This window comes from Strix uralensis, chromosome 9, assembly GCF_047716275.1.
Source record: "Strix uralensis isolate ZFMK-TIS-50842 chromosome 9, bStrUra1, whole genome shotgun sequence".
NCBI classification, from domain to species: Eukaryota; Metazoa; Chordata; class Aves; order Strigiformes; family Strigidae; genus Strix; species Strix uralensis.
Genome location: NC_133980.1, coordinates 11,090,167 through 11,102,728, shown reverse-complemented (window position 1 = coordinate 11,102,728; position 12,562 = coordinate 11,090,167). Strand labels below are relative to the sequence as shown.

Here is a 12,562-nt window from a genome sequence, read left to right as displayed (position 1 = left end):
CACAGCCCACTGGGGGTGTCCTCAGCCTGGCACTGACTCCTAGGCCACATGCTCCCCAAATACCCCTTCAGCATACACATCCCCCAAACCCAGCAAGGCCAGGGCCTGCAAATCCCAGAGCAGAGGGAGCCAGGTGGGCAATATCTCTGTTTTTAATAAATACATCGGGACCCCCGTCCACAGGCACCATAAATTATGTGACAAGCCCAGGCAAGACGGGGACCGGAGAGATTTTACACTATGTACAAGGCGGGCATGATGCCCGCTGTGCCCGCTGGCCGGGGGGGGGTGGAGCAGGAGAGCAGGGGGTGCCCCGGCCTCCGCCAGCCCGGCCGCTGCCCGCTGGCACGAGCGGGCAGGACAGCCCCGGCATTGGGGCCATGCCAAGACGGGGTGCCCAGGCTGGGCGCCTGGCTGCATCCACCCCCCCGTGCTCCTCTGTGCCCCCCCTCCTGTGTGGGGGTGATGAGCAGTGGGGATCCCCTCACGGCCACCCGGCCTTGCTGCGCGCTCGCCCCGCTCCGGGCAGCGGTCACTGCTCAGCGGCTCCACGCCTCCGCCCTGGCATCGTGGACCTTCTCCCGTGCATCTGGGGGGGCATCTGGGGCTGTGAGGGAGGAAAGTGGGGCTGAGAAACAGACATAGGGGGTGGCAGGAGGGCACTTGTGTTGGTCCGAGCCGTGGCTCAGCACCCGAGGGGGCTGGGGAGGTGCGCGGGCCACGGGGGGGTGTTTGGGGGAGCAGTGCCCACATGCGAGCACTCGCACTCACCGCGGCACTTGGCGCAGCAGGGGTTGTCCCTCCTGGGGGGGCCAGCGCAGGCGGCCGGCGGGCACTCCTGGCGCTGGCAGTGTGTCTCCCCCGACTGCAGGGCAGAAAGCAGGGCTGAGCACAGGGGTTGGGGCACTGGCGGCTCCTCAGGGTGCGGTGGAGGCCTGGGGTGCCACCCTGGGCTGCTCTTCCACCCGTTCCCAAAGCGCTGGGGACTGGCCCGAGGGCACCTTTTCCTTGCCCTGGTGCCACCCAAGGCCTGGCACACTCACCACACACCAGCACAGGATACACTTCATTTCTCCGAAGGGGGGTACGGAGGGGTGCCAGCTCTCGTTGTTGAGGTACCAGCGGCGCCCAAAGCGGCATGCCCGCGGCCCGTCCGCCTGCATGGTGTCAGCCAGCTCGGGGACGCTCTTCTCTGGGGCTGTGGGAGAGGGCACTGGGAGGGGGCACACATGCAGCAGGGACACCCCACGGCATTGCCTCCCTGGGGGGGTGACAGGAGAGCCAAGGGCAGGAAGGGGGTGCAGGTACCTGGGCACTGCTTGCAGCAGTCAGAGGGGCTGGCGCGCACGGGGTTGGCGCAGGTGAGCCGCGGGCACTGCACCTTCTCGCAGTGCACCTCGCCCGTGGTGCCCTGTGGGGAGCACAGGGGGCTCACAGGGGGCACAGGGCAGTTGGTACAAGGCACAAGCCCACCCCCCCTGGTTTGAGTCCCTGCGCAGCAGCTCAGGGCAGCTATGATGGGTGCCAGGGCACTTCTGCTACTGAACTGCGGTGGGGGTCTGGGTGGGGGGGACTAGGACCCACACTCACCTTGCAGGTGCAAATGGCACATTTGATGAGGCCAAAGGGTGGCACGACAGGGTGCCAGCGGGTGCCAGAGCCTCGCCACGTCTTGTCCCCATCAAAGTAGCAGCCTGGGAGAGGAGGAGGAGGTGGGCACAGCCCCCACAGGGGGAGTGGGTGTACCGGGGAGGCTGGGGGGCAGAGCTGCTCCCTTAGCCCATGTCTGCTGGAACTCACCCTCGCTACTGTCCCGTGCCCGCTCCAGCTTGAGCTCCTCCTGCTCCATCTTCTTCTCTGTAAGGAAGACGGAAATCATGAGGGGGTGCAGAGGCTCAGAGAGGGACCCTCTCACCCTGTATTCATGAAGAAGCCCCCTGCTCCCCCAGCCCTCTGCCTGGGACCCCCCCAGTCCCCAGGTACCTTCGCAGACAGGGCAGCACAGCTCCTCGGGGTGCACCTGACGGGTACAGTTGAGGGGCTGGCACAGGATGGGGTCACAGATCACTGTGCGCTTCTGGGGGCAGCAGGTATGGGGCTCGTTACAGGGGGGCACCAGTGATGGGTGCTGCCCCCCATCTTGCCCCCCCAGCCAGTACCTGGCAGCTGCAGATGGAACACTTCTTGTCATAATCGGGTGCCCAGCGGGTGCCATGAGCCCGGTGCTGCCCCTCAAAGAAGCAGGAGTTGGGGTCCTTCTTCAGCTGCTCCAGATCCCTGGTCTTGATGTCTTCAGAGAGCTCGGCCTCCCCCGGGGCCAGGCGGGTCCCTCCTGCATGGCACCGGTTGGGGATGTGTACCTGGATGGGGGCATGGAGCAGGAGGGTTGGCACTGCCGGGGGACCCCGCTTCCCATGCTGGTGCCTGGCTGCCCTCCGTGGTCAGGGCTGGTAGAGGAAGCACCCACAATCACAGTACACACCATGCCAAGCTGCCGGGACCGTGCCACGGTGTGACCCCCCCATCCTCTCCCCTTCCCACCCTGCTCTGGGCAGTGTCACCTGGCTGGAGACCCCAGGCAGTGGTGGGGATGGGTAGGGGTGCCCTGCCCGGGTGGGGACCTACCTGTCCCCGCATCTCCCCATGGGGGTGGGCTTTGGTGCTGACTTGCAGGAAAGCAGTGCCCTGTGCCAGGTGCTGCAGCAGGTCGGCATCCAGGTCCTTCACCACCCCCTGAGCCTGTGGGGGCAAGATGGACACCAGGGACGGGGGCATGAGGGCTGACCCAAGCCCCACTGTGGGGTGTCCCAGCCAGGTCCCCACCTCACCTCAGTGCTGTAGAAACCCTTGAGCAGACGCTTGTGCTGGTGGGGACGGGCACCCATCTCGCCCAGCTCAGCCACCCCATGGAGGTGGGCGCTGACGGTGCCGTCGGCCGGGCGGCCCAGCCCCGCCACCGAGATCTCGTAGTGCAGGTGGCAGTGCTCGTCCAGTGACAGCCAGGCGTGCCCCCCGGCACTGCTGCTCACCGGGGGGGACACCAGCTGCCCCGCCAGCGCCACAGGCATCTCTGCACACAGACAGGGGTCGTGGGAGATGGCAGGCGGGGGACCTGCCCCACTACTCCTGCCACCACCCCTGGTGCCCCCGGGGTACCTGTGTAGCGGGCGAGCAGCCCGCTGTAGGGCAGGGAGATGACCTGGCCTCGCAGCTCACCCTCCTCCCAGTCCTTGGTGGCCACATTGAGGAAGAGCTCGTTCTGCAGCAGCATGTGGGCATCGCGGGCACTGGGGCTCTGCCAGGTGCCCCGGGCCTGCCGCCGGTGGGAGACCATGAGGGTTGAGATGGGGAGTTACCCAAGGCCCCCATGCCATCCCCCCCACTACCACCCAGCGCTCACCAGCCCGTCCTTGTAGCTGGGCGTCATGTCAAACAGGATGTTTCTCTTGCTCTTCCGCCGGGGTTTGGTCTCCAGTGTGATGCCCACCACTTCACTGGCAGTACCCACCACCTGCACCTGCGGGAAGGGTGCCAAGGGGCAGTGCTGGGGAGGGGGGAGACACCCCTGGGACCCCCAGGAGGGAGGATGAGATAACCCTCTGCTTACCTGGTACTCCAGGGTGCCATTCTCATGAAGCACCAGCTTGGCTGAGCCCACAGCACCCGTCTTGGTGGGCAACAAGGCGTCCGCTCCGCACAGCACGCTTTGGATGGCTTCAGCCCAGGGAGAGAGGCACAGGGGGGTTGAGGCTGGGGGGGCACGGCCACCCCCTCCTGCACCCCGGGGTGCCCACCCCATGCTCACTGTCACAGCTGCGGCGGGTGGTGATGGTGCCTGCCAGCTGGCGTGCGTGTCGGCCCTCCGTCTCGGCCACAATGCGGAGCTGCCCCTGCACCAGCCACTGCAGCTCGTGGGCAGACAGCTCGCTCAGCACCTCCGCAAAATCGGGGTCCTGCCGGGAGTGGCACAGTGCCATGGCTCAGCCCTGGCGCAGCGGGGAGCGCAGCTGCCGGGGCATGTGGGGAAACAGATGGATTTACCTCCGTGGTGATGTTGGCACGGACCTCCCGCAGAGTCTGGCCCTGGTGCAGGATGCGGACCCGCAGCGGGACCCAGGGGGATTCTGGTCACGGCAGAGGGGGTTGGACTCGTTGGACTGGGGGCCTGTGACCACTGTCCTGGCCCCCAAACCCACCCCTCAGTGCCCATCACCCCCAAACCCCTGCACCTGATCCCCCACTTTCTTGCCAGCTGCCTGGCCTGGCCTGCATGCCTGGACCCCTGCACACCTCGGGACCCCCACCATTTCCCCCCTACACCCCCAAAATCATTGAACAACTCACATCCCAAACTCATCCTTCTGCCCACCAACCCCCACACTTCATACGCCCTCCTGCACCCCCTGACCCCACATCCCCCCCGATAGGTACACACCACCCCCCACCCATGCACACCTTAAATCATGCAACAACCCCTACGCACATCTCAGCCCCCTCATATCATGCACAGCCCCTATAAGTACCCTGAGCCCTACACCCACCCTGTGCACCCACGCTGACCCCACAGATGCTGACCCACACGTCTCAAGCCACATAAATGCCATGCACCCCCCCACCCAGCCCTACGCAGCCCCCCTGGGCAGTGCCAGGCTCTGTGGGGTGCCCGTGCCCACCCTCACCCCCGGCGCCGGGCTCCAGCAGTCCCCGGGCCATGAGGATGAAGTGCAGGTTGTTCTCAGTGTCGCTCAGCGTCAGCATGGCCATGCCCCCAGCACCCAGGTGTGTGGGGTCCAACGAGGTCAGGATGGCACCGAAGGTCTCTGTGCGGGGAAGAGGGGTGTGAGAGGCATCCCGGTGAGCACCCACCAGGTGGGCACGTGGGAGATGGTCTTACCTGCGAAGAGCGCCCGGTGCTTGAGGATGTGCCCATGGACCTCTCCGGAGGGCTGCGCCCGGGTGACGAGGGACACGCGGAGCTGCTCCCCCCGCAGCAACTGGATGTTGGCCTTGGACACCGTCCTCCACATCCCGCAGAGCTGTGGGCAAGGGCAGGGCTGGACAGGGGCTGGGGGCACCACATGTTCGGGCAGGGGGAGGAAGGGGTGCTGTGCCCCCCTGCCCTCCCGGCCTCTCTCACCATGCCATCCTCAGGGGCAGCGCTCTTCTGCACGGGGTGTTCGAACAGCACGTTGCCCTCAGGGTCGCTGAAACGCACCCGGCTCGGCCGCCCCAGCCTGTGGGTACCCAGGGGGTGAGCAAGGACCCCCCTTTCTGGCCCTCGCTCCCCTGGCACTACCCACCATCACCACTGGGCACAGGGGTGCATCGGGGAGGGCACAGGGTGGTCGTCAGCGATTTGGGGTGGGCAAGGGAATGATGAGGTTCCCCTGGGATGCCAAGCGCCATGTTCTGCCCGCCCACGTCCAGGCTGGCCCAACGCTGCCATCCTGCTGGGTGCCAGCTCAGCACGGGTGCCCTGGGGTCCCCTGCCCTGGAGCGGTGCCAAACTGGCACCCAGCAGGAGGGGGGTCCCCACCAGGAAAGGCAGCAGAGCAGGACCCACCGGGAGTCAAGCGCTTGGGCCCGGCTGTAAATTAGGAGCATTTTCGGCTCCGTTTGGCTCCCCCAGTCGGAGCTGGAAATTAGTCACCACTTTACTATGCAAAGGGGCCTGGAAGCGAGGAAGAGCAGAAGAAAGTGGAGCACGAAGGAGGGAGGGAGAGGAGAGGCTCCGCTGCTGGAGGGCATCGGGGGAGGGCACGGTAAGGCTGGGGACCTGGCGGTGGTGCCCACCGGCAGGGCCCGTGGGCCGGCACAGCGCCTCGGCCCGCTGCGCCCGCGTCCTCTGCCAAGGCCTGGAGCTCTTCCCGTTTGTTCCTGCTCCAGACCTGGAGGCGAAGGGGTGAGGCCGGGCCGACACCATGGGTGTGCCGAAATCCCGGCTGCTTGCCCAGGCTGGACCCCCAGCATATCGCCCCCCTCCCCAAATCTCTCGCCCTGCCAATGCAAGGGGGGACGTCGGAGGGGAAACTGAGGCACAAGCACCATTGCATCCCCCCCTTTTCCAGAGGGGTGCCCTCTGTGCCAGCTTGGGCAGAGGACAGGGGCAGGACTCACCGCTCGTAGCTGATGGAGAAGAGCAGGTAGGAGCGCAGCAGGGTGAAGCGAGCCTTGGCCACTGCACTGGATGTGGGGTGCCACGGCTCTGGGCCGCTTGTCAGCAAGGCCACGAACTCTGGGGAGGGGATGCCAATGATGGTGGGGAGCATGAGGGGGTGCCCCGCACTGCTGCTGCCCTCCTGGGTGGGTGGCTCACCTGTGCGGGCATCGTCACGGGCCAGCCCCTCGGAGCTGAGGTAGGAGCGATCGTTGTAGGGCTTGTCCAGGTCGTCCTCCTTGTCCTGGAAGTACTCAAACGTGTCGAAGGGGGGTGCGGGGCTCTTCTCCGGGGGGCCTGGCAAGGCTGGTGTGGGGTGGGCAGAGGGTGAGACCACTGCACCGGGTGGCTTGTGTGCAAGAGCTTGGGGTGGGGGGCAATATTAAATCCCCCCCTCTTGAGATAGACTGAGATGTGCCCTGTGAATCACTATGGGGCTCTGCGCTGGGGTGCGGGGGGCATGCGGGGGGCATGCTGGGTGCAGGCAGACAGACAGGCAGGGTGTTTAGCCCTGTGCAGCCTCTCTGCATCCCTCCCAGGGCTGTGCCCATCAGGGCTTCCTCCTGCCCAGCACCTCACGGGCACCCGGAGGGCACTGGCAACCTCCATAATAAAGCGAGCGGCCCTTTTTGGGGGGGTGTGAGCAGTACCCCCTTTCCCATGCCCACAGGGGACCCTGTGGGTGCAGGGTGGGCTCCCCGCAGGGAGGCACCCCCTGGTCTCACCTTTGGGGCAGGTGTGGCAGCAGTGCCCGGGCAGCAGCGTGGCCCGGGGGCAGGCGGGCACGGGGCAGTCCTGCTTCATGTTCTTGCAGTTCACTTTCCCCGCGGGCTTCCCCCGGCGGTTCCTCTGCTGCAGGGAGGGGGGAGAGCCGTGCCAAGCCGTGCCAAGGTGTGCCCCCCACCCCGGCACAGCCTGACTGCCCCCATCCCGGCCCATCTGGAGCCCCCGCGGGCAGCCCGGACACCTTGCGCAGCCCCCAGCTGCCTGTACCGCAGCCAAGCCCGGCCCCCCCGGCCCCCAGCCCCCTGCCCAGCTGTGAGCGGCCCCGCCAGCCCCAGCCTCGGGGGGCTGCTCGGAGGGAGGGAGGGGGCCGGGGGCCATCCCCGAGGAGGGGGAGGAGGAATGAAGCCTGATCCTTTAAACCCCCCTTCTCCTCCCCGCCGCCGCGGCGGGGGGGTGGGGGGTGGGGTGGGGTGGGGGGGTGTGGGCACACACATATCCAGGTGTCCGGCTGGCGGGAGGGATCCCCGCTTCTCTTTTCCGTGAGGGTGGGGTGTATTGAATGAGGGGGTCGGACTCCCGCCCTGCCAGCCCCCTCCCCAGCAGGGCCGGACCCTGGGGGATCTCCCGGGGGAAAGGGGGGTGCGGGGGCACTCACCGGCTCGCAGTGGCAGATAACGCAGCGCATGACCCCGAAGGGCTCCCCCAGGTCCGGGTGCCACGTCTCCTCCAGGGCATAGAAGTGTCCCCCGAAAGCACAGCCTGCGGAGACCCCCACCCACACACCCACCGCCGCCCCCGGTCACCTCCGGGCCGCGGGCACCCCCCTGCCGCAGCCCCGGACAGCGGCCGGCACCGCCCCGCCGGTCCCGGCGGCCGCTCCCGCGCCCGGTCCCGCTCCCGGTGCCGGTCGGGGCCAGCCGGGGGGCCCGGAGGGGGATGCGGGGTGCAAGCAAAGGAGGGGGGGCGTGTGCAGGCATGCGGTGCAAGGACGAGGGGTGCGGGCGGCAGGGGGGGGGTGCACGAAGCGGGATGCACGAAGCCGGAGAGGGGGGGTGCGGCAGCGGTTTGTATAGGACGGGGGGGTGCCCGGAGAGGGGAAAGGAAGCGGGGAGAAGGGGGGGGGAAAGCTCCTACCTGCCGCCCCCCCGGGGGGCAGCGGGTCCGTGTCGGGCCGGATGGGCAGGGCGAGCTTGGGGCGGGCGGCGCGGCCGGGCAGGAGCAGGGCGAGCAGCAGGAGCAGGGCGGCGCGCATGGTGCCGGCCGGCCGGGGCAGGCAGGCGGCCGGGGGCGGGGAGGGGGGGCCGGGCGCTGCCTGTCGCTGCCGCCGCCTCTGCCCGGCCGCCGGCTCCGGCTCCGCTTTATAGGCGGCGGCATGGGCAAGCGGGAGCTGCGAGCCCTGTGCAAACAAAGGCCCCGCTAATGAGGCGCAGGCAGCGGCCGGCCCGGGGGGGGGGGGGGGGCGACACGGGACGGGACGCGCCCCCGTCGCGCTCCGACCCCCCACCTCCCCCCCAACTCCGGCTCCGGTGGGCACGGGCCGTCCTGCGGTACCTTGGGGCACGCAGCTACCCACCGGGCATGGGGTATGCCCCGGACTCGGGGTGTCCTGGGGACCCCCCCCATGCATTGACCCCCCTCCCCCAGGCATGGCGTACACCCCCGGGTGTAGAGCATCCGCACTCACATGCCAGCCCCAGGGCATGGGGTACCTGAGGAATGCCTTCATCCACATACTCTCGCTCAGGGCAAGGGGCACCCCCGGGGTGTGGGCATCTTGAGGACACCCCCCCCCCCCAGTCCGCACAACACCCACCAGGACATAGGGCACTGTGGAGACACTGCCACCACCACCCACAGCCCTTCCACAGAGCTTGGGGTGTTCCTGGGCGCTGGACATCCTGGGTATGCCCCCATCCACATGTCCCCCCAGGACATGAACCCCCCGGGAGTCCCCCATCCACACAAGCCCCCTCGGGGATAATGCATTTGTGGGACACCCCCATTCAAATGTCCCCCTCCTCAATCATACTCTCCTCGCATGGGGCATCCCCTGGGCACGGGGCATCCTGGGGGTACCCCATCTGCACAGCCCACCTTCAGGCATGAACCTTCCCAGGGCTTGTTGGGCCCCCCCAGGCATGGGGACATCCTGAGGACTCCTCCATCCACTCAGCCCCCTCCCAGGCCGCTTGGCACCCCAGGACACAGGGCATGGCTGGGCATCGTCTGGATGGATCCCCTGCAAACCTCCCCCCCACAGCCAGCCCTTCCCCAGGACATACAGATCCTCCATCCCCTCAGCACCCCCGAGCATGAGCCCCCAAAGCATGCCCCCTTCCCCCACAATTCACACTGCACTCTGCAAAGTCACACGCACCCCACAACTTGTGCCCTCGACATCCCCAAATCCCTCCAGCTGCTGCCCAGCCCGGGCAGAGGAAGGCTCCAGAGCAGGACCCCGGGCTCCTGCCCACCAGTGACAGCGGCTGTGGGGGGACAGGAGCCTGGATGCCTGGGTTCCCTTGCCCAGGGAGGGGAGGGGGCAGCTGTGGAGGAGGCTGAGAGAGCAGCACCCAGCACTGGTCCCGATCTTCACCCACATGTGACCGGGCTGGCGAGGGTGGCGGCGGTGGGCAGTGAGCAGACACCATGGAAAAGCCTGAGGAGAGCATCATCCAGCTGGGGAAACTGAGGCACACACTGCGGGGATGTGGGGGCTGGTGGGGAGGGGGGCCAGCACGTGCCACCCATGTCCCTTGCCTTGCCACTCCTGCCAAGGGTGGCAGGGAGGGGTGCGGGTGGTGGGTGCGTGGCGGGCGGGCGCCCGGGGAGGGGAAGGCGGGTGGGGAGGGGAGGAGGGGGAAGCGCAGGGCTGCCAAAATCAACTCCGGGCGGTACAAACACCCGGCCAGCTGCGCGGTGTAGCTAGGGAAACACGGCACAGCTGGAGCACAACAGGCCCCTGCCTCCCCAGAAGGCTCCTCCTGGGTCTCCCCGCGGCCCGGCGAGCGGCTGGGGGGGCTGCAGCCCACTGCCCCATGCCCCCGATGCCAGGGTTGCCCCTCCCTGGCTTGCCCGCGGCCACCCCATCCCATTTCCTGCCCCGGTTTGGCACGTGTCCCCGTGCAGCGGGCACCTCTCCTGGGGAGGGCAGTGGGGCATGGGGGCTTGGCCGTGCTGGGGACCTGCCCCGTGGCAGGAGCTGGTGTGAGGCAGCGAGGGGCAGCCCGGCCCCCCCCCGGCAGGACGGCCCGCTGGCATCGCCAGGGCTGGGACATGGCCAGGGTCCCAGGCATCCCCCAGGCATGGCCGTGCCCGACGCCCTGCTGCTCACAAGCACTTTCTGTGAGCTGGGACCATGCTGGGCAGCATGGCACCCCCGGCCCCGTGCCCTCCCCGCTGTCCCTGGCAGTGCCACTGACCTGTCCCCTGTCCTCTCTCCCGGCGTCCCCACTGGCCCGGGATCCGGCAGCGTGGTGTGCAGGGGAGGGCTGGGGTCTGTGTGGCCGTGCCAGCGTCGCCGCGCGGTGCCCACTGCGGTGCAGCAGCAGCCCTGAGGGACGGCGGGACACGAGCGGGGCCGAGGAGGGAGGAGGCGGGAGATGGCTCCCGGCCGCCCCGCCGGTGCCAGGAATCCGGCGCTGGCTCCGTGCACCCAGAGCTCGTCACAGTCTCCTGGCTTGGCCGCGAGACGCGGGGAAACGGCGGGGGAAGCTCCCTCCCCTTTCCTGGGGAAAGGAAGGAGAGACGGGGAACCCGCCTGGCCGCGGCCCTCAGCATGGGGGAAACTGAGGCACGGGGTGGCAGCGTGAGGGAGGGGGGGCTCCAAGGGTGTCGTGACACTGCCAGGCTGGGACTGGAGTGGTACGCTGGCACGGGGCCTGGCAGGGTGGGAGGGCGGCAGGCATCCTTGCCTGGGGAGGGGGCATCGTCACTGCAGTGGGGGCACACGGGCAGGGGGAAAACACATGCCCCAGCCGTGCCTGGGCATCCCTCATCCACAGCCCTGGCTGTCTCTGGAAACGCCAAGGGGTGCCCCCGGGCGAGGGGCAACGGGCAGCTTGCCAGAGCCAGCGGGCGCCTCGGGGGTCCCTGTGCTGGCGGGGAGGGGGTGGCGCCGGCCGGGGGTGGCTCTGGGAAAGGGTCCCGGTCCCGCCAGCTGCTTCCCAGCACCCGCACATGTGTGCCGGCAGCGCCCTGCACAAAGGCGGCTCTGAGGCGCTCCGGAGCCGGGCCTGGCGCCGACATAGCCCCAACGGGGCCGCCGGCTGTGGGCAGCTGGAGCCGCACGGGGATGGAGCCGGCCGGCCATTGGCGGTCCCGGCCACCCTGCCTGGCACCCGCACCCCTCCAGCACCTCTACTCGGAGCAGGCGGCCGGCTTGTGGGACACCCCGACAGTGGCCCCCAAAACAGCCCGCGGTGCTGCCGGGGCTTCGTGGGCACGTGCCCTGCCCGGCGGCGAGGGTGCCGTGGAGGTCTTGGCAGGCCGTGGTGCCAGGGCCGCGCCGTGCCTGGCATGGGGGCGTCTCGGCGGGCCCTCGCCAGCGCTCCTGCCCCACGCAGCTCCCTATTGTCTGGCCTCATTAGCCGCTGCCTGCTTGCGGCTTTGAACATGAGCCGGGCTCGGGGCGGCAGGAAGGAGCCTCTGCTCCCCGGGGATGGGGTCGAGGCAAAACCGCACACCCTGGTCCCCCCCTTCCCACAGCCTCCCACCGTCTCCCAGGCACCCCGACACCCCCTCCTCACTCCCGTGCCAGGCGCGAGCCTGGAGCCGCGAAGGTGCAGGGGGGACACCCTCTCTCCAAAAAGAGCCCCCCTCGACCAGCCCGCCTCGGCGCGGGGAGCAAAGAGCCATCGGCCTCCCCAAAGCTTTGTGCTGAGCGCGGCTTGCCCCGTGACTAATCCCCCCAGCCTCGCACACACGCGGCGGGGCGGGGGGGGCTGTTGTAATGGGTGGAAATATCTCATAATTCACGTTGGACACGGGGATTACAGCCGTTCCGGCAATATTTGCACAACTGGTAGGTGGCTTGCAGGGCTGGGCCGCCTCAGCGAGGGCCAGGGGGGTCTGGGGATGGAGGGGGTTTTGGGGGTGGCAGGTACGGGGAGGGGGATGCAGCTTGGGGGAGTGATGGAGGGGGGGGAAAGTGACTGTTTTCTGTCTGCAAACACATGTTGTTTATTACGGAGGGCGTATTGCCGGCGTGGCGGGATGACTGGGGCTCTCGCCTCCATCCTGGCCCGCTGCGGTGGGCACAGCTCGGGGAGCAGGATGGAGACCCCAAAGCAGCCTCATCTGCCATGCCAGGCAGATCCCGGCCGTGCCCCAGGGCACCATGTCTGCTCCCAGCACCCCGTCAGCTCCACAGAGCTCCCTGCTTATAGAAGCACCCAAAGGTGCTGTGTCCCCCTGGCCCCAAATGTCCCCTCCTCAAAGGCCTTGTGGGGTGACCCTGGCAGGAGGAAGGTGGGGGGCATGCGGGGCATGGGGGGGCCGTGTTTGGCATGGGGATTAGCAAGCTCCCAGAGTGATGGTGGTCTCCCCCCTCCCCACCGGACATGCAGGCAAATATTTGTGCCCAGACTTCGCAGGACGGCGAGAAGGAATTTCATTCTTGCGCCCACCTGCGGCTCAGCCGCCTGGCATTAACCCCTTCACCGCCCCACGGGATGGAGG

The 12,562-nt window shown here is 68.3% G+C and overlaps 1 protein-coding gene across 1 annotated transcript; it reads right to left on the bottom strand.

Annotated features, from left to right (window-relative positions):
* Positions 1 to 136: 136 nt before the first annotated feature.
* On the bottom strand, positions 137 to 8,164 carry CHRD (chordin). Its single transcript, XM_074878188.1, has 23 exons — positions 8,018 to 8,164; positions 7,539 to 7,642; positions 6,883 to 7,009; positions 6,317 to 6,463; positions 6,118 to 6,235; positions 5,138 to 5,234; positions 4,895 to 5,036; positions 4,680 to 4,820; positions 4,042 to 4,124; positions 3,806 to 3,953; positions 3,608 to 3,714; positions 3,401 to 3,517; positions 3,157 to 3,313; positions 2,829 to 3,070; positions 2,626 to 2,739; positions 2,160 to 2,360; positions 1,984 to 2,077; positions 1,801 to 1,857; positions 1,591 to 1,694; positions 1,309 to 1,411; positions 1,044 to 1,198; positions 772 to 865; positions 137 to 607 (listed from the first exon to the last, which is right to left on the bottom strand). The coding sequence occupies exons 1-23, from the start codon at positions 8,133 to 8,135 to the stop codon at positions 540 to 542; spliced, it is 2,838 nt and encodes a 945-aa protein (XP_074734289.1). The 5' UTR covers positions 8,136 to 8,164; the 3' UTR covers positions 137 to 539.
* Positions 8,165 to 12,562: the final 4,398 nt, after the last annotated feature.

Bases quoted from the DNA above. Each gene is read 5' to 3' on its own strand.
- CHRD (XM_074878188.1), bottom strand. From the start codon at position 8,135: ATGCGCGCCGCCCTGCTCCTGCTGCTCGCCCTGCTCCTGCCCGGCCGC. The intron at 5,037-5,137 runs GTGAGAGAGGCC...CCTTGCCCACAG, and splicing joins CTGCCCCTGAGGATGGCATG to CTCTGCGGGATGTGGAGGAC. The intron at 2,361-2,625 runs GTAGGTCCCCAC...GCCCCCATCCAG, and splicing joins ATGGGGAGATGCGGGGACAG to GTACACATCCCCAACCGGTG.